A 20,833-nucleotide genomic window follows, 5' to 3' on the forward strand; every position below is an offset into this window, starting at 1 on the left:
AAAAAATGCAAAGCAAAAACATCCAAACGTCCAAGAGGAATTGGTTAAACAAATTATGGAGTATCCATATGATAAATATGCTATTATTTAAATTACATTTTTGAGAACTGAGTTACAGGGGAAATATTTTTAAAAAGTAGATTCAATTTTATTAAAAAAAATAGAGAAACATGAAATAAAATATTAACAGTAAAGGATGTTGAGATTAGTAGTGATGCTTTGTTTTGTACTTTTCTGTATTTCCCAAATTTTCTGTAACAATATTCACTAATTTTACAATCAGAATAATTTTTTTTTAAAGTATAAAATATTAATTGATGACTCTGAATTTCATGAGGACATGGACCATGGCCTTATGTTTGCTCACCAAATATACTGCCTGGCACATAGCATATGCTCAATAAATACTCACTGGATAGGGCAATGAATGAACAAATGAAGGACAGATATACTCGTTCTTTTAATTTTTATATAATTTTGGAGGTTGCAAGATTAATACAATTCCCAGATACTCTTCACTCAGATTCCCCAAACGTTAACTACGTTTGCTGTATCCTTCTCTCTCTAAAAGGGTATTTTCTTAATGGCTAAAATCCGCTTCCTTACAAAAAGTCCCCGAGCGTCTGGAAAAGAAGTATAAGATCACAGAAAGTGTCCAAGCTCCTGCCTTGTACAAAGAGGTCCAGACAGGTTCCGCTGCTCTTTTATATGAGTCAGTGTGGAACTCCACGCGAAGGCTTTATATTCTTGCACTACACAAAATCCGCGTGAGTGATGGGCCCTATACCATGTGAGTAAGTTTATTATTGGGAGAGTCCTGAGGTGAAGAATAAAGAGAAAAAAATAATAATAACTGAAGCAAAGCAAACAAAGTACAGTCACAAAACATCTTTAAAAGGAAGGGTAAGTTCTAAGAAGTCCAACTTTTTGTGGTCAAAATAGAAGAAAATGAAAGAAGAAAGAAAAGGGGGAACAATGGCTCCTGGTAGTCTAGAAAGAAGACTGTGTTATGACTTAGCAGCAATATAGCCTTCTTTAGCTAAGGTTTAGAAGAAAATGCTTTTCTGATTGTGAATTTTATTTCATTTCCTTTCTGAATTTTTGTTTTTCAAGTAAATCCCATCCACCAAAGTGACAGATTCCTGCTGTCAGTATCAGAGAGACACATAAATACATTAGCAAAAGAATTTGTGTCATGTTTAGCTGGTCTTAAAGCAAGCTATTAGAGACTCGACTGAGTCTGTATCACTCAAGAAATTAAAGCTACAAATGCCTAGAAAACATTTGTCTTGGACAGGCTATTTAAATTAGTTTATGTCCCTCATTGAAGGTTTTTAAAACACGGGTTCTACAAGTGTATTAGGAAATTTATAGTGCACCCTCAGGCCTTCAATAACAATTTCCCGAAAAACTAGAATTTAAGCCTGTTATATTTCCCTTTAAATGTTATCACAACTTGATTTGCATAAAGAAGAAGTACTACACACACACACTTGTAATTTAGTAGGTATGACAGAATTAAGCTCTGGGGGCGCAATGGTTAAGTACTTGGCTGCTAGCCAAAAGGCTGGCAGTTGGAACCCGGCCAGCGGCTCCGCTGGAGAAAGACCTGGCAATCTGATTCTACAAAGATTACAGCCTAGAGGGTGGTTCTACCCTATGAGACAGTTCTACTCTGCCACATGGGGTTGCTATGAGTCAGAATTGACTAAAAGGCACCCTACAACAACATAATTATCTGAGACAAGCCGATAAAGCACAGACTTTGGGACTAAAATTACTCCACAAATACACACTAAGCACTTGTGGTTTCAATTTCCCAAGTAATAAATCAGTATCATGCCCCAAAGAGGCGCCACATGTTTTCAAAGACTGAAACACAAGGCATTCTAAAAAAAGAATATTACTGATGTGTCCACTGAATAGGACAAGCCATCAAAATTAATGCTTCAGCATACCTGATAACTCTTGTTTTACAAAAGAAAGCACAGCCAGGTAAACTTGACAGTCAGCTATGATTATCTGCCTCTGAAGCCGATCAATCATGGAAGGGGCAGATTTTCGGACATCAACCTGTTCGGTGGAATGAAAGTACGCAGCATTAAATCACACACAAGGACACTACTCCTTCCAAACAACTATTACTTTACTGTGCAAAATAGTTTCACATAGGAATTGTGAAACATGGCAGTCACGCAGAGCCAGGACCCAATTGATAGTATGAGCCTTACCATTACCATTACCCATTGCTGTTGAGTCAATTCCAACTCATAGCGACCCTATAGGACAGAGTAGAACTGCCCCATAAGATTTCCAAGGAGTGGCTGGTGGATTTAATATGCCAACCTTTTGGTTAGCAGCAGCAGCTCTCAACCACTATGCTACCAGGGTGCCGGTATGAGCCTGATAGTTCTATATTCCCATTAGGTCTAGCTCTGTTTTGTTAATGGTACAATGCTGACGAGCGTTGTAACCTCAAAACAAATCTTCTAAATGATGAAAACGGAATTCATGGCCTGTGAAAACAGACACAAAACTTCAGAGTTTTACCTTTTTAAAAATAATGTCAATTCTTAGCCCAATTAAAAATTACTGAAAGTACAAAACATCCCCAAGGTATAGAATCTACTACCTTTGCAGCCTTCCACCCTCAGGTAAGACTAATATTAGGGTGTATTCCCTTGCTGCAGGCAATGGAGATGTGAGGGTCAGAACTGATAATATCTTAGTTATAGAGGAAATACTCTGGAATTAAATATTAAAAATGGAATTAAATATTAGCTTTGAATAAATCACAGACTGAATTTGAAACGTAGGCCATATCCTCTAAGGTGTCTGCCTCTAGGGAAAAAGAAAAAAGTCAAATCAAAAAACCCCACTTTTTATAAAATGTTGGTCTTTATCATGAAGAATGTTTCTAAAACGAAGAAAAGTCACTGTGCAACAGAATGTTATTTTTTAATACACAGTAAACTTGAACAAAATAAGCTAAATAGCTTCCATATGCTTCCAAAATGATGTAAGAAGTAATCTGAGAAATTTCTCAGGATTTTGGCAAATATGCCAACAGTACACATGATGGCCTTCTGGTTAGCAGCCGAACTCTTAACTACTGCATCACCAGGGCTCCTCTTTGTCGTAACACCTACTAATACCAAAATACTCTAATGACTAAAGGGGGCTCCTATTGTTTTAAAAAATACATTTTACATAATCAGAAGCCACAAGAGACATTCCGTGCTTTTTTTCAGTCATATTCCAAATACTGAAAACAGAGTAAATGAGTAACATGGCTCACAGTTCATAACTTAGTGACTCAGGACTTACATTCTTCTTGATCTTGTTCTTGATTGTTTCAATCACCCCAGCCTCTTCACTCTCACACAGCTTTTCTGTAGTTTTTAAGTCATCACAGGCCAACTGCATTTTTTCCTCCTCAAATGTCATCATGGCGTTCTTCCAACAAAGAAATGAGAAAATGAACGAAATCGGTAAATGTCTGAAAATTTAGGGCAATTTATCATAAGAAAACTCCAAACTGGGGGAAAAAAAAAAAATCACACAAACTATTTGTTGCAAGTAAAATAATCAGAATGTTACAGCATGCCTCATTCATCTTAAAGAAACTGTAATCTCAATATAAAATAAGAATATACCGTACTTCTATGACACCCGAGCCCTGGTGGTGCAGTGGTTAAGAGCTCAGGCTGGCAACCACAAGATCAGCCATTGAAATCACCAGCTGTTCCTTGTAAACCCTATGGGGTAGTTCTGTTCTGTGCCGTAGGGTCGCTATGAGTCGCAATTGGCTCAAGGGCACACAACAACAACAACATCAACATGAAAAAATATATGGTACTAGGTGTCCTTGAAATTACTGTTTTACAATTTTGTTGTTGTTAAACACAGGAACAACAACGCTGTATAATTTCTAATTGGTCCACTCAATTCCGTTTTTATCATGGTGCTTCACTCAAAAGTCCACTTTGCCCACGTGTGTATCGCTGGCTCCATCAAGTGCTGCACAGAAATTCTAAAGAGACTTTATGCTTTTCTTCATTTTGATGAGTAGGTCTGTTAACTTTCTTTGTGGTTACCTTGAAATTTACCCTTATCTTCCTAGGTTTGAACCAGTCTATTATTACTTGGTATTGCCCTGCCTTCCTCTCCATTAGCAAGTTCTATACCTACATCGTTTATTCCCTCTTTGTTTTGCCGTTGTTGTCATTTACAGATTAATCTCTCTGGTTCCCTGCTGCAGTTGATTTGGTTTTGGATAGTCCTTGAGAGTTCATTTCCTAGGTTGCTATCTGGCTGGTACCATCTCGCGTCCTAGATTCAGGCTGTGGTCTGACTTTGTTCTCAGACTAAAGGGCTCCCTTTAATAATTCTTATAATTTTAGTTTGGTGTTTACATATTCCCATAATTTCTGTTTATCTGGGAATGTCCTAATTTCACCATCATATTTGAACGAGAGTTTTGCAGGATATATTATTCCTGGTTGGCAATTTTTTTCTTTCAAGGTTTTACATATGTCATCCCATTGTCAGCCTGCATGGTTTCTGCTGAATAATCAGAGCTTAGTCTTACTGTTTCTCTTCTGTATGTGACTTTCTGTTTTAGAAATTCTAATGAAACAACAGCTAGCAGGTGTCCTTTGAATATCATCGATCTCTGCAGGAACATCAATTCCAGTGGTTCACTCCTAAGGAATTCATTTTACAAATTCTACTGACAGCTAGTTTCCAGGCACCTGATCTTGGATGGTTTCCCAGGCCACACTTGACCTGGGAAGGGGCGATCCCATCTCTCTTAAAAACCTGTTACTTTTACCCAGTAGAAGAACTGAAGTTTCTAAGATGAACTGGCGCAGGGCAGCGGCGGAGTCACTGTGGGACACCGTATGTGGAGGGACCTAATAGACTAACTGTGTCTGGCTCTCCGTTCCCCATCACATTCAGCCAGCCAGACCCACTTTGGCATTTGAAGCAGTATGACTCTAACCAGTTTTCCGTTCTATCCAAACCAGACCTGTGCCACTTCTGCCCAAGTCTCCCTGTCACACTTCTCTTCCCAACCATCCCGAGGCTGCTGAAATCTCAACCCTGCCTCAAATACCACGGTGTCTCTTCTCCACCTCATCCTCCACACAGCCAAGACCCATTCCTTATGCCTTCCTTAAAGTCCTTGTAGGTAATTGGGTACTAAGATTAAGGTTTTTTTAAATCTTTAATCTTATGATCCCCACCTGGTACCATTTTCCTTAAGGTCAGGAACTATGCCATCTTGCAAATAAACCTGTTGCTGTTGAGACAACTGCGACTCATGGTGACCCCATGTATGTCTGAGTAGAACTGTGTTCCATAGGGTTTTCACACTTTCTTATGGAAGTAGACTGCTAGGCCTTTCTTCCACAGCACCACTGGGTAGATTCCAACTGCCAACCTTTCAGTTAGTAGCTGGGTGGGAACTGTTTGCACCAGCCAGCGGCCATCTTCTTGTAAACAGTAAGCCTTAAAATTTTGTTATGTTACCTGGCAATAAGAGGAAATAATTAACTTGAATGAAAACCTCATCTCAACAGAAGCTGGTCTAGTCACCAGGATCAGCGGCTGCCAAGCTGAGTAGTACCACATGCCCATTTTCATGTTTCTCCCTTTTACTTCTCTCTGTATCCACTCATGACTTCTTGTTGGCTGTTATATAACTCCATGGAAATTTTTTTTAAAAAATCTACATGTTTAAAAGTACATTGTGTGAACTTATAAGTGTTTATGAAAAAATGAAAGCATCCAACTTTCTGCACTGCCCAATTTACTTTAAAACCTGACTGCAGCCTATCCCCTCAATTCCTAAATATTAGCTCTGTGGACCGAACTTGTATTCCAGGCCACATTTACTCCATAATTTTAGAACAAACCTTTATTACCCAAACACAGATTTTTTTTTTTTCTTCTAATGATCCTAAACGCTGCTTTAACTTTTGGAGAGGTCTTTCAATTACATTTTTATTCTAAAAAGGATTCTGGTTGTAAAATATATAATACTCTAGAAGTAAGGTATAAGCATTTTATTTTTACAGATAGGGAAAAGAAATTACTGCATAAACATTAGCTAACAGGCAAAAACGTTATTTCTGTTTTTAAATTTAAAAAAAATCTTCCACAATAGTGTGTATCTATATGGCAGTGACTACTAACAGGCATATTTTATACATTTATTTCCTTCATACCAAAACCTCTCCCCATATCAACTTACCAAAAAACTGACAAAGCTGGCTCCAAAACTCATTAATGGGCTATGATTTCTGTTAAAGAAACAAAATAAAATTAATTTTATTATAAATTTTAATTTTAACAGCATTGGAGCTATCAGGATCACTCTATAATCCTAACAACTAAACAGGAGTTGGGGTCTTCAAGCTGATTAAATTATACCAAGAAAAAAGTTAAAGAGACAAGGTGGTTCACAGCTCTCTCTGCCAGGATAGAATATGCCCCTTATTCTTCGAAGCAGGGCAAACAAGAATTTCAAATCATACAGACTGCCTTAGTAAGTCTTTTCATTACAGCTATTAAAGACTTGACAGTTATTATAAAGACTGAAGAAACCATCTGACGCCTGCCAGAATATGGTCAAAGGAAGATGATTAATATTCATTTTTTAAAAGGAAAACTTGCTCAAAAGCTTACACACATAAAACAACTATGATTTCTCGAGTAGATCAAAGGGTTCCACCAAGGAGCCAGACCTCACAAACTTACTACTCTACCCACACAGCATTAAGAAAGCCGCCCTAGTCAGCCATTTCTCCTTTGGGATACAGTCAGAATCTGATTTCACAGGTAGGTCAATGAATGAAACCAAATCAAACCAACATCAATACAATTTCAAGAATACAAATGTTCTGTTATACATGAGGTCGCCGTGAGTCTGAGCTGCCTGGCCAGCAACTAACAACAAAGCAGCCTCTCTAAACATAATAAGTAAAAGAAACGATCACTCCTTGAAGAGACGGCTGATTCTAGGTCAGGGGCAAGGAATGTTCGAAATGAGCCTGGGATATTTTGTTATGAAAGCAAGGAAGTTTAGAAAATATATTAGGGTTCTGAAGAGGTTGCCACTAGCCAAAGAGAACAACTGAATCGCCAGTAAGGATAAAAACAGCATGGACTGAGACATCAAGTAAGTTTCAACCCTGAGTTCACAATACTCTTTTTAATTAAAAAGAAGAAGAAGAAGAAGAAACTCATTGGTTACCTACGGAAGATCCTAGGGAACCAAGTCATTATTTTTAAAAATGATAAAAAAAAAAAAAAAAAGGAAAAGGATATTTATCCTGCCTTTTCTCTATGAACTCAGAGTAACCAATTGGTTCGCAGGAAATTTCTCTTTACAGAAGTATCCTGAGCTAATAAATGAAAAGCAAAGGAGAAAATTAGAGTATCACCATTGTGCGGCTCCTAACGGAAACCCCGGTGGCTTAGTGGTTAAGTGCTACGGCTGCTAGCCAAAAGGTCAGCAGTTCAAATCCACCAGGCGTTCCCTGGAAACTCTATAGGACAGTTCTACTGTGTCCTATAGAGTCACTATGAGTCGGACCAGACTCGATAGCGACAGGTTTGGGTTTTTTTTTTTTTTATGAATTCATGGATATAGGCCACAATCATAAAGACACAGGACAGAGGAACACATTAACACCACTATGGTGATACAATCAGAAAATCCAAGCTGTGGGAAGTTCTACAGGACAAAGGTCCGAGATTCTTGGACAACAGTAAAAAAGTGTAAGGGAAAACAAGAGATTGAATGGAAATCTCTAAAATAAAAGACATATAAAACAATAACGATGTGTAAGGAGAGATATAAAAACAACATATATGTATATATACATATATACACATATACAAACACATAAACACAAATAAACACTAGCAACATACCCAGTAAAAAAACTAGCAACATACAATTAGCAAATGAAATTTTAAAAATTACCATTCACAATAGCACCAAAAAATATCTAAGAATAAACCTTACCAAGATATATAATATCCCTACACTGACAACCCAAAACATTCCTAAGAGATATTAAAGACCTAAGTCAAGATTTCTCAACAGTGGCATTATTGACATTTTGGGGCCAGATCCAGATAATTTTTTGTTGTGGGGGTTGTCCTGTGCATTGTAGGAAGCTGATGGGCCTTCTTGTCCTCTACCCACTAGATGCACACCCCCCAAAATGAGACAATGAAAATGTCCCCAGACATTGCCAACTACCAGCTGGAGGCTAAAATTGACCTTCGTTGTGACCCACTGGCCTAAATAAACATATATACAAATCTTAATGATCGGAAGACAATAATATTAAGATGTTAATTTCTCCCAAATTGAACTGGAGCTTCAATGTAATCCCAAGCAAAATCCCTGCTGTGTGCGTGTTTCGGTAGGTAAACTGAGTCTAAAATTCATATGAAAAGGCAAAATACTTACCATCATCCAATCAAACCTGAAGAACAACAAAACTAAAGGACTTACATTACCAGATATTAAAACTTAATAAAGCTACAGTAATTAAAACAGTGTGGAATATTGGCTCAAGGATAAACAAACAGGTCAATGGAATAGAATATATGATTTATGACAAAGGTGCCACTGCAATTCAGATGGGAAAGGCTAATCTTTTCAGTAAATAGTGCTAGGTCACATAGAAAAAAATAAATCTTAACTCTTACTTCATGCCAAAAACAAAACTTAATTTGAGATGGATTATCAACCTAAAAGTAAAAAGAAAACCAGTAAGACTTCTAGGATAAAAGGGAGAAAAAAACAGACAGAACATAGTTAAGCAAAGATTTCTTAAACAGGACAGAAGATGCATAACCTTTAATGGTAACAGAGGTCAGAACAGTGGTTCCCCTTGGGGGGATACTGACTGAGACGGAAGCCCAAGGGGACACCAACTGGAGCGCTGGAAATGCTCCATAACTTGATCTGGATGGTAGTCACATTGATGACATACATAAAAATTCTTTACTGCATGTGAGCTTCTCCTTATGAAAAGAGAAAAAAATAAAAAATCAGGTAAATGACCATTGATCATATTAATGAATTGCTTTTTTTTTTTTTAGGTGCTGCAGTGATACTATAGCAATGTTTCAAGGGATTCTCTGCTTTTCTGGAGGTATGAAACTATTTATAGACAAAATGATATGACTGAGATTGTGTCAAAATACTTTGAGGTAAGACGATTAAAAGTGGGTAGAAGTATAGGTAAGATAAGATTGGCTATGATTTGATAATTGTTGAAGCTGGGGTGATTAGAACATGGAAATTCATTAAACTATTCTATGTACTTTGGAATATATAAGAAATTGTCTAACATAAAAAGTTAAAAAACAAACATACAAGTAAAAATGCTCCCCAAAAATTAAAAGTGTATTTTGGAATCCTTTAATGAGAAGGCTTCTTATGGTCGCTGCCATAGTTTGCTTTTTGAAAATAAACTATTAGTAATAAAACTGCTCAAAATTTTTCTCTCTGTATAGAGAGTATCCCAAAGGTTGAAAACCTGCTGAGAATACAAGAAAGTAATTGATTGGCTATTCCTATATTCACCAACAGTGCCATGGAAAAATTTTAAGCTTCTCCAGGATATTAAAAATTAGACCAATTAAGATTTTGTTTCCTGAAATAATGATGTAAATATTTGATTCTCAAAGGAATTTTTCATCCAATAAATGGGCATAATTACTACAAGACAATCTCTTACCAAATACGCTTCTTCAAATACAATTTTATCCCCCCAAACATAGTGGCAAATGGTGGCATCTTTTAAGCCTTTCTTTGATAGTTCTGAAAATGTTCCCTATCTATGTCGAGTTCTTAGAAGAACTCTCCAGAATGACTCTTCTCCCTTCCAAACGTGTGGCGATTGGGCCCTTGAGGGTTGCAATGGAACTCTGGGACCCCTAAGTCTAATTCGCCCATGTCAGTCATACACATCTTTAACTGCTGCCCCAGCATCCCAGACCCCAGGGTTGAAGAAAGAATCGCATGAACTCATCCGTTACTCTCAATGGAAGCTGTGCCTCTTCTGTGACCCAAACTACTTACGGGACCTACCCTGTTTTAAAAGTCACAGTCCCAGGGGCCACCTAACAATTCATAGGATTAGCAATCTAAGCAACATTGAATGTTTCTCTAAATTCCTCTGCCCTTGCCTTCAGAAACACAACTTCTGCCATAACGTCTGCCAAGGGGATACGTGCTATCTTCTGCTCTGCCTGGTATCTCCAAAAATGGGCTCTAGAAGGACAGATCTGGTCCAGTATTCCATTTTTCTTTCTAAAAATACAGTTAATGCCAACAGAAGAAAACTTCTATGTGCAGGCAGCTTTTCACCACAGCATTAGCTAGAAGAGTGAAAAACTGAGGTTTTAAAAAACTATTTGCAATTGAAGAAATGCCTCAAAAAAAAAAAAAGTCAGATGGGAAAGTATTAGAATGTAGAAAAATACATCTGATAGAACTTAAGGTAAAAACAAGAATTCTGTGTAAACTATGACTCCAATACCTATGGACAATAAAAATACTTGTTGTGAGGGACAACAAGATTAAGGGTGTTTTTTTTCAACGAAAAGTGTGTGTGTTGGGGGCGGGGTGCTAAATAGTCATGACTAAAACTACTCTGATCACCATCTCTGTTCTAATGCCATCACCACAGAAATTCTCCCCACATTTAAACACCTTTTAAAGAGACACAGGCATCATTTAAGTCAATTTACTTCTAAACACTTCCTGTAATTCAATTAACACTTCCTGTGATTCAGTTGTTGCTTTGATACAATTCCTCCCCAGGATGTATCATCCAGCCAACCAAACAGAATATGGAGTGATTCAACAGCAAAACAGCCAAGTCCTGCTTATGCGGGAGTGGGTTATTCACTTTGTGGCAAGCTGAGGCCAAGCTGCCCAGCCAGTGACCAGCTGGGCCCAGGGCATCTTTAGCACAAGGCTAAGTGGGAACTGGCCCCAAAAGATAGAGACACTTGTAAGAGATCACTCACCAAGCAGTCTCTGACTGTCTTCCCAAAGCAAATGCAAATGATTTGGGGATTTTTAAAAAATATAATCCATATAACCAGTGTAAATAAGATTTTAAATGCATCTGTTTAAAATGGGAGGGGGGAGGAGTAAGACATCAAATAGAACCATATATTACTTATTTTCTTGCTATTTGAACTAATTATCTTATTTAATTTTTTCATTTCTATTAGTGAAATCTTCCCTCTACCTACCCCATTTCCCATGTCGGTAAATAAATAAATAAATACAAGGCATATATAAAGAGTTTAAAGAGGGCTGAGTTAAAAACTAAAAATGCATGCTTTGAACATGCAGAAGTCAGTACTGAAGAGACAACACCCGGAGATCTCCACGGCCTAACTGGAGACCTCACTTAGCTATCACTCTTGGTCCCTGGGCTACAGGCTCAGTTTTTACCCTCTTGTGTCTCAAGTTCTGGAACTTTGAGTACACTGTGGTAACAATCGAAAGATAAGATTAATTTGATTCTTCTAAAACGAGCTATGTTTTCCAATTATATTGAATTTACTTTTTAACACCACACAGAAATGGAAACAGTTGTGGTGAGCTGCCAAAGGCCTCAATCTAGGTTTGAGATGTTTCAACAATAACAGAAAAAGGAATGTTTGGGCTGCAGGTGCCTTGGTACAAAAGCTCTTTATCACTCACTGGCTAAAGAGACGGAAAGATTTTTCTCTACTCGTATTATGATAGCAAGGAAGAACAGGAGTGCTTTTAGAACCCTGTTCATGCAGCATTCATTCAACAAACATTTATCAAAGAGCATGTTTATCACATGCAGAGTGACGGGGAAAAAAATCTAGTTCAAAGGTTCCTATCTTAGGGGAAAAAGCCCCCTATTCCCTCAGGTGATGGCTGAGGAAAAATAAAATATGAAAAGATTCGTTTTTTTCTTGATATGATTCATAACAGTTGAGTATTTTTCAAAGCAAAAAAAAAAAAGATTATTTTTCAAAAGGAAAAGATCTATTCTGAATCATCTTAGCTGTTTTTTTTTTAAGTACTCCAAATGCTCCATTATGCATCGCATAAACCAAAAAATCCAAACCTGTTGCCATAGAGTCGAGCATCCCTGAAAAAAGAAAAACCATTGCTTTTGAGTCGATTCTAACTCAGAGTGACCCTACAAGACAGAGGAGAATGCCCTATAGGGTTTCCAAGGAGCAGCTGGTGGATTCAAACTGCCGACCTTTTGATTAGCAGCTGAACACTTAACCACTGTGCCACCAGGGTTAGAGGTCTCATAGATGACTAGACAGCATCAGTAGAATTTTTCCTTTTGAATCCTATTACAAATCAGATTATAACATTCATTATCTGTGGTGTTTGTAAAAAGTTGTATCACCTTCATAGGAGTACCATGGCTCTATTGCATTCATTAAGTATCATCCTCACATCATCAAGCCTGAGAAAGAAGTACTATTGATCAGGTCCAACTCCAAAGCCCACGCACTCCACTGCTCCACATCTTCCAAGTTACCCACAATAAATGTCCAGGTCTAATGTCTGGTTTCCCGTAACACACAGCTACTCAGTTTGCTCAGTGAAAAATTAAAATGTCAACTCAACCCACGCAGAAAGATTAGGAGGGTGATTAAGGAAATCGGCCAAAACAAAAGCAAGAGAAATCACTATCAAAGTCAAAGAAATAATGTATGGCTTTCTGGGTTGCTCCTGGCCTCCATCAACAAAGTTATCTAAGAACTAACTATAAATTTTCTTTTAAGTAATACAACAAATATGTTCTTAAAAGACCAGGATATTTAATTTTAATAGCACATATCCAAGTCATGACTGATAATGTTCTTCTTCAGTTTAAAAAGTAAATAAAAGGTGGCCTGTTCTTCCATAGGGCTACAAGGAAAATTCTACTGAATCTAGTTTTGTTTCATGCAGACATTTCAAATATATTAGCTGAACACCAACAACATGGCAGGCTCTGGAGACACAAAAATGAGCAAGAGCACCATCTCTTCACAGAGCCTACACCCATCCAGTTTGGCAGCTGGAAAGTAACATCCTAAATGAACTTTTAATAAACTGTGATGAAAAATGGGTAAATGGTTGTTAATTTTACTCGCCAAGTCATTACTGATTATCCTTTGTCATCATATTTTTTTGTAGATGAATGAGGCCCCCTCTAACGCCATAAAAAAAAATATGCCGGATGAAATCTGAAAAGGGCTATTTGCCATCTTTGGTTTCCTCATCTCTAGTGTTCTTTTTCAGAAGGATACATTAGTAAGCTTCCAATCACTCTATCACATCTCTATATTTTAATTCTCTGCAGAGCACTTGCTACTATTGAATATTTGTCTAATTATTTACTTGTGTGTTTGAATAAATGGAAGCTCCACAGGACAGGGACCCAGTCTCTGTTATGTGCTGCTGCCCTGACCATGGAGGACAGAATCTAGCAGACAACAGGTGTCCAGTACATGTCTGTTTATGAACAAACAAAGCATCTACTCCAAAATCCATGGTTCACAATGACATTTCATCTGATGGACTTTCCTCCACAGGGTTGGAAAAAAATAACCAGATATAGGATCTTCATCAACCTGAACCCACAGAAATTGCTTTTGCTAATATAAATAAATATGCGTGTCTTCTTTAACAGAAGATGATGTCGTTAGCTGCCGAGAGTTGCTTCCGACTCATGGTGACACCACGTACAGGAAAACAAACTTTTCCCAGTCCTGTACCATCTTCACGATTGGTGATATTCTCGAGTCCACTGTTGAGGCCATTACGCATTTTGAGTGCCTTCCAGCCTAAGGTGCTCATCTGCCAGGGCTATATTGGACAATGTTCTGTTGTGACAGAACAACCTCCTGTTAGGATCCACAGGGTATGTACTGCTTGTTTTTTGGAAGCAGATCAGTAGGTCTTTCTTCCTAATCTTAGTCTGGAAGTGCCACTGAAACTTGTCCACCATGGGTAACCCTGATGGTATTTGAAATACCAGTGGCATAGCTTCCAGAATCACAGCAACACGCAAGCCCCCAACAGTACAACAAACTGATAGACAGATGGTGGGATCAGAGACAGCAGTGGAGAGTTTCATGGAAAGACTCTATTCTTACTTTTCAGACAAGTCAATGGGTGATTATTGAGCAACTTTTTATCGAAAGGACAGAGCGTCTCTAAAAGTGTTTCTCATGACAGACATTTAGTTTATGAGTACTTAATTTACAAGTGTTTGGAATAGGTCCAGTCTTCAGGCCCTGGAGATGCAAGTTTCCAGACTTTTTTTTAACAGCCGCCCACCTTTCTTGGGACTCTGGGATTCCACAGCACACCACGAGCATGTCCCAGGCACCACTCCAGGTCACGGCACCCCTCAGTCAGGAGGGGCACCAGTACCCAGAAAGTGAGCCAGCAACACACCTTCTGAGCCCTGCGGCTCCTGTGCATACAGCCATGGTTGCATTCATCGCCACTGGTGTTCCCTACTGTTTATTTTTGTTACATTAACTGCTTGTGATGTGGCCTTGAATCATATCAGAAAAGCGTCCTTGTAATTTCCCTTCTGGTGCCAAGACGCCACGAAAGACTCCCAGTGGAAGCTGTAAAGCTTTTAGCTTGTAGCAGGACATAGGAGGAGTTTTGTGGGGGAAGTTGAGACCCTGGATCTCTTCCCCAACAGGGACAGAATAAGCAGGAGCCTTGATGGTCCCTTACTACAGCTTGAGGGTAGAAAATTAAAGGGCACCCTGAGGGAAAAGTAAAAAACAAAACAAAAAACTGGGCCTTGGCCCTTTACGTTGTTGTTAGTTGCCATCAAGTCAGCTCCAACTCATGGCAACTTTACATACAATGGAATGAAATTTTGTCCCATACTGTACCATCTTCATGATTATTGGTATGTTCGAGTCCACTGTTGTGGCTATTGGATCAATCCATCTCATTGAGGGTTTCCCTCATTTTCGCTGACCCTCCACTGTACATCAAATATGATGTACTTTTCTAGTGATTGGTCTTTTCCTGATGATATGTCCAAAGTAAGCCTTATCTCCTATGAAAATTGCTTTCTTTTTAAAGAGCTTTCTTGAGACATAATTTTTATACCATAAATTTCATTCCTTTTAAGGGTACAGCTCAATGATTTTTGGTAGATTTACAGAGTTGTACAACCATCACCAGAATTCAATTTTAGAACATTTATATCACCCCAAAAAGATCCCTCATGCCCATCTGCAGTTCTCTAAGACCACATCTCAGTGGTGTACTGGTTAAAAGCTACAGCTGCTAACCAAAAGGTCGGCAATTCGAATCTACCAGGTGCTCCTTGGAAACCTTATGGGGCAGTCCTACTCTGTCCTATAGGGTCGCTATGAGTCGGAACTGACTCAACAGCAATGGATTTGGTTTAGTTTTTTTAAGACCACATCTAGCCAGATAGAAATAAGACTTATTATGTCCCTATGCCAGTGGGTTTTTGGGTTTTATGCTAGTGGTCAAATTTTCCCTAGTCTACCTGTTCATTAAAGGTGCTACCCTTAGAGAATACAGATTTCATAAACAAGATCTCAGTTTCAAACCTCTCCTCATCTCCTATCCCCACTACCTGCTTAAACATAAGTCCCTGGGTTGTCAAGCTGATAACTCCCGTCCCCCCCCATGGACAAATGAGATATGAAAATTCTTACAGATATACTCTTTTCTAGGGTGCACACACATTAAGAATGCACCCCCCGATTCTCATAAAAAGATCAGACTTAATGGTCTGACTGAGACTAGAAGGACCCTGGCGGTCATGGTCCTCAAACCTTCTGTTGGCCCAGGACAGGAACCATTCCCACAGCCAACTCGTCAGACATGGATTGGACTGGACAATGGGTTGGAAAGAGATGCTGATGAGGAGTGAGCTACTTGCATCAAGTGGACACTTGAGACTATGTTGGCATCTCCTATCTGGAGGGGAGATGAGAGGGTAGAGGGGGTTAGAAGGTGGCAAAATGGTCACGAAAAGAGAGACTGGAAGGAGGGAGCGGGCTGTCTCATTGGGGGGAGAGTAATTGGGAGTACGTAAGTAAGGTGTATGTAAGTTTTTATGTGAGAAACTGACTTGATTTGTAAACTTTCACTTAAAGCACAATAAATTAAAAAAAAAAAAAAAGAATGCACCCCCTGAATACGACAAGATATTCCTGAAGGCCACTGAGGTAATTTTAACATATACGCTGGTTCCACAACCAGATGACCAAACCAAAACTTTAGTTTTTTAGGCTCGCCTCTGGTATCCAGCATAGGAAAAAGTAGCAGATGGTGGGGTATCCTTTGGAACATGGAGTGGAAAGGTTTTAACAACAACAAAAAAAAAAAAATGGTGAACAGGACAGGAGACATGGAGTGCTTGGCCTGGGTGGGAGGCTGGGAAGCTGGTAGCCTTGAGAGCTGGAGGGCAGTTTCTCCTCCGAGAGGTACTGCCAGCCAGGCCTACAGGGCGAGAGATGAGAGAAGACAGAGAAAGTGAAATGAAAGCCAGGGAACATGGTTTGGTCCTACATTCCCCATCTTTTAAAGCCCAAATGATTTCCTGGTTAGAATTAACCAGTCTAATTAAAATGACAGATTATTTAGTAAGCTGATAATTTACGAAATAAAATCTCTGTATAAAAATTAAGTTTGTCTAGAGACAAGAACAAGGGAGAATCAAACTGTTCCCATTTTATTTCCTTTACTATTATCATCTTAATTTAACCTGGGAAAATTCAAAATCAAGATAAAAACAATGGGATGAGCATAGCCTCCTTTCTTGTGTTGGTCTTTGGCAGATGGTGTTCCCTTGCCTCCATCACTGTCTGTCTGGCCTCTTTTCTCTTGCTAGCTTGGCTCATCCTCTAGGCTTGGTCAGGATGGCAATCGTTTCCGACCACCCTTCCTGGCCGCTCAGGTGGGGCTGGGGCCCTGCCTCTGGGCACTTCTCACGAGGTCACTGCCTTTCCCACCAGAATGGAAGGTTCTGTCTCCTTCAGCATTTCTCCCTTTCAGCACCAGTAGCACAGGGCCTGGCATCCAGAATGTTCTCAGTGAATACTTGCTGAATGAATGAATGAATGGCAGGATGGACAAATGAACAAGAGAATAACTTAATGAAGACAGAGAAAGGAGATTCTGTATTTTGAGTTATTTAAGACGGCTGTGTGATAGGAGAAATTGTTCCTCTTTCATGCTGTAAAGCTGCTTTATTGAGTGAAAAATTCACTAATGTAGTGCCCAGCATATAGAAGGCAGAATATAAATATTTACTGACTAGAGTTAAGAGTAATGAATTGGAGGGCGACAGAAGCTGGCTGAATGGACACGGGAAAGGAATACAGGGTAGAGAGAAGGAGTGTGCTGTCTCATTAGGGGGAGAGCAGCTAGAAGTACATAAAGCAAGAACCAAAAACCCACTGCCCTCGAGTTGATTCCAACTCATAGCAACCCTTAGAGGACAGAGCAGAACTGCCTGATAGAGTTTCCAAGGAGCGCCTGGTGGATTCGAAATGCCAACATCTTAGTTAGCAGCCATAGCACTTAACCACTACACCACCAGGGTTTCCTACATAGCAAGATGTATATAAATTTTTGTATGAGAGACTGGCTTGATTTAAAAACTTTCACTTAAAGCACAATTAAAAAAAAAAAAAAAGAATAATGAATTGGTTCTAAATAAAGAAAAACACTTTTTTCTGTGCCTAAGAAGCTACTACTGAAAACAGGAATAATACTTGGTGGTCGCTGGGGTAACCAAAATAGTTCAAATGACTCCCTACATTTACTGTTAGCTCTCTTTAACGTATCATTTTACAAATATATTTCTTGAATTGTTCACCGTTGTTACTGCTTTGCGACATCAAGTCAATTCTGACTCATAGCGACCCTACAGGACAGAGTAGTGAAGCCCCATGGGGTGTCCTAGGCTGTAATCCTTATGAGAACAGATCGCCAGGTCTTTTCTCCCTTTTGAACCATAGACGTTTCAGTTAGCAGCCGAGTGCTTGACCACTGCACCACCAGGGCTCCTTTTTGTTCATATTTAGGGCTCTGCAAACTACTAAAGATGGCATTACAGGGTAGCTTCTTAAACCAGGTCTCCTTTTATGGCATAACGAGAAAATTTTCTCTTAAGTTGGCAAATATATCTTAAGAACTAGATAATCATGTATCGCTATCTTCATTCTATGATGGTATTTATAAATTTAAACAATTTAAAACAAATTACATAGTGTTTTCCCAAATATACTCTAAACTAGAAAATAACAAATCTAATCTTTTACCTAGCCCGTTGCCATCAAGTCGATTCTGACTAATAGTGACCCTACAGGACAGAGGAGAACTGCCCCATAGAGTTTCCAAGGAGTGCCTGGTGGACTCGAACTGCCAACCTTTTGGTTAGTGGTCACAGCACTTAACCACTACGCCACTAGGGTTTCCGTTTTTTTTTTTTTAACCTACACACTGATAATCAACTCTAGCCTAAAAGGAACTTCCTGCATTTGAAAAGTCCACTTCAAAAAAATATCTCAAAACAGCAATCACTGATACATCCAATGAAAGTGGTTATTTTAAAAGATGAATACTGTGATAAGTTTTTGAGGTACAGAATTATAATGCATAAAAAAAACAATATTTACTGATTCAAAGCAGCATTAAAACTGACTGTTCCTCCAGGTGAACAGAGGAAGAAAAATATATTACCTCTTTTAACTAAAAGTGTACGTTTAATTCAAATGTCACATTATTCTTTTGAAATAACAAGTAACTGAATTCAAATGGCAAAGGCCTTTAATTTCTTACTCACAATGGCATGACTTCAGGCTGTGTCGAGCCCTAAGTAAATAAAAAGAGGCAATAAGTACAAACACCTCGTTTATTTACAAACCAAAAACCAACCAAACCTGTTGCCGTCCAGTCAATTCCGACTCACAGCAACCCTAGACGACAGAGCAGAACTGTCCCATAGGGCTTCCAAGGAGCCTTGGTGGATTCGAACTGCCGACCTTATGGTTAGCAGCCCTATCTTTTAATCGCTACACCTCCAGGGTTTCCCATTTATTTAAGGAAGTCAGAAATATGGTACTTAAATGAACTGTAACAAAATCAAATCATTTTCAGAAGCTCCTACTGCTTACACAACCACATGTAAATGACTTACTGACAGTTTACCAAGTATTTTAAAATTCCAAAACTTTATAACGTATTTTGAAAAGCATACGTATGTACTTGTTTTCCAAATTCAGGGTTTTGTCTCCACAGGCTATTACACAATAATGCTATATTTTTATTTGTATTCTAATGGAGACGTTATAAGACGACAAAATCATGCACATAAGAAATGAAAAAAACCTGCCTACGATAGATTCTGTTTAAGAGCAGAACGAATGAAAATTCAGATTAAGGATGGCTGCAATGATATTCATGAAAGCTTAAATTAAAGATAAAAATAAAAGAATACAAGATGTGTAAAATGTGGCTTAATTCTTTCTGGAGAAAGTGTTCTACTTTTCATATGCTTTCATTATTTTCTTTTCCAGGCTCTATATCCAATATTTTATTTTATAATGATCTGAGTCCAAATACACTGCACTTACTATCTTGTCATCCAATATTTCAATTTTATGACAACAGTGAAAAATCTACTATCCAACTATTTTGCACACTAAAAATCCACGTCTGGCAGTAATGAACACTGAGGTGCAAGGCAAGAGTAACACTGGCTGTAATGGCTAAAGTTATATGTCAACTTGGTTAGGCCATGATTCTCAGTGGTTTGGCAGTTATGTAATGATGTAATTTGGCAGTTATGCAATGATGTAGTCATCCTCCATTTTGTGATCTGATGTGGTCATTCTCCATTTTTGTATAACACTGATTTTTGCATAACGACCTGGTCTTTGTAACCTAACCATGTCCACAAGTGAGCAGTGGGTGTACTAACAGTAGGAGATGCTTTCTCCTTCAGTGGTTTTATTAAAAGTATCAAATTAAGCTATACATAAAAAAAATACATAAGTAAAGGCTTATTTGGTTGGTTTTGTTGTTGCTCTGTTGTTTTTATAACACATAAGGCTTTCCTTACTGTACAGTATTTGCCTTCCTGCTATAAAAAGAAAGAAAGTAGGGAGGAAAAGAAGAAGGGAGAGACAGGAGTAAAGGAAGGAGGAGGAAGGGGAAGGAGAAAGGAAAAAAAATACTACAGCATAGTCTAAGAATGATGTGTATTTCTTGAGTTTTGAGAAGAAATAAAAACAATAAAGTATAATAGGAAAGTTATATAATCATTAAAAACTTAGTTTATCAAGAAGAATTCTGAGATTAAGAAATGTACATTTACATCTTCTTAATAAGGTGTGGGCATAGGAGTAGCTAAATATCTTAGTAGCAAATATCCATTAAATTATGCGAAAGAAAAGTCAAACGAATGATTTGAAACAAAAAGAAAACACAAATTTAAGTAATTTTTTTCTGCAGAAGCTTATCTGACAAATTACTTTGTGCATATGCATAAAATATTCAGCATAACCTTTACAGTGGCTGGTGTGAATGAAAACTGGCACAACGACTTGAGAAAGTCATACATCTATAGCTATACTTATCTAACTATATATACAGTACAAACTCATTGTCACTGAGTCTATTCCAACTCATAGTGTGACCCTATAGGACACAGAAGAACTGCCCCCATAGGGTTTCCAAGGCTGTAATCTTTACCGGAAGCAGACTGTCACATCTTTC

At 38.4% G+C, this 20,833-nt stretch overlaps 1 protein-coding gene across 3 annotated transcripts in view; it reads right to left on the reverse strand.

Moving 5' to 3' along the window:
- TTC39C (tetratricopeptide repeat domain 39C) overlaps nucleotides 1-20,833 on the reverse strand; it is a 101,749-nt gene that overhangs the window by 50,430 nt on the left and 30,486 nt on the right. For all 3 annotated transcript variants that reach the window (XM_064294642.1, XM_003406358.4, XM_064294641.1), the window contains exons 2-4: nucleotides 6,260-6,308; nucleotides 3,328-3,456; nucleotides 1,959-2,073 (exon numbers count right to left, since the gene is read on the reverse strand). In XM_064294642.1, the coding sequence (XP_064150712.1) occupies nucleotides 1,959-2,073; nucleotides 3,328-3,456; nucleotides 6,260-6,308 (293 nt within the window). The remainder of the gene's footprint in view (nucleotides 1-1,958; nucleotides 2,074-3,327; nucleotides 3,457-6,259; nucleotides 6,309-20,833) is intronic.

Source organism: Loxodonta africana, chromosome 11 (genome assembly GCF_030014295.1).
Source record: "Loxodonta africana isolate mLoxAfr1 chromosome 11, mLoxAfr1.hap2, whole genome shotgun sequence".
NCBI classification, from domain to species: domain Eukaryota; kingdom Metazoa; phylum Chordata; class Mammalia; order Proboscidea; family Elephantidae; genus Loxodonta; species Loxodonta africana.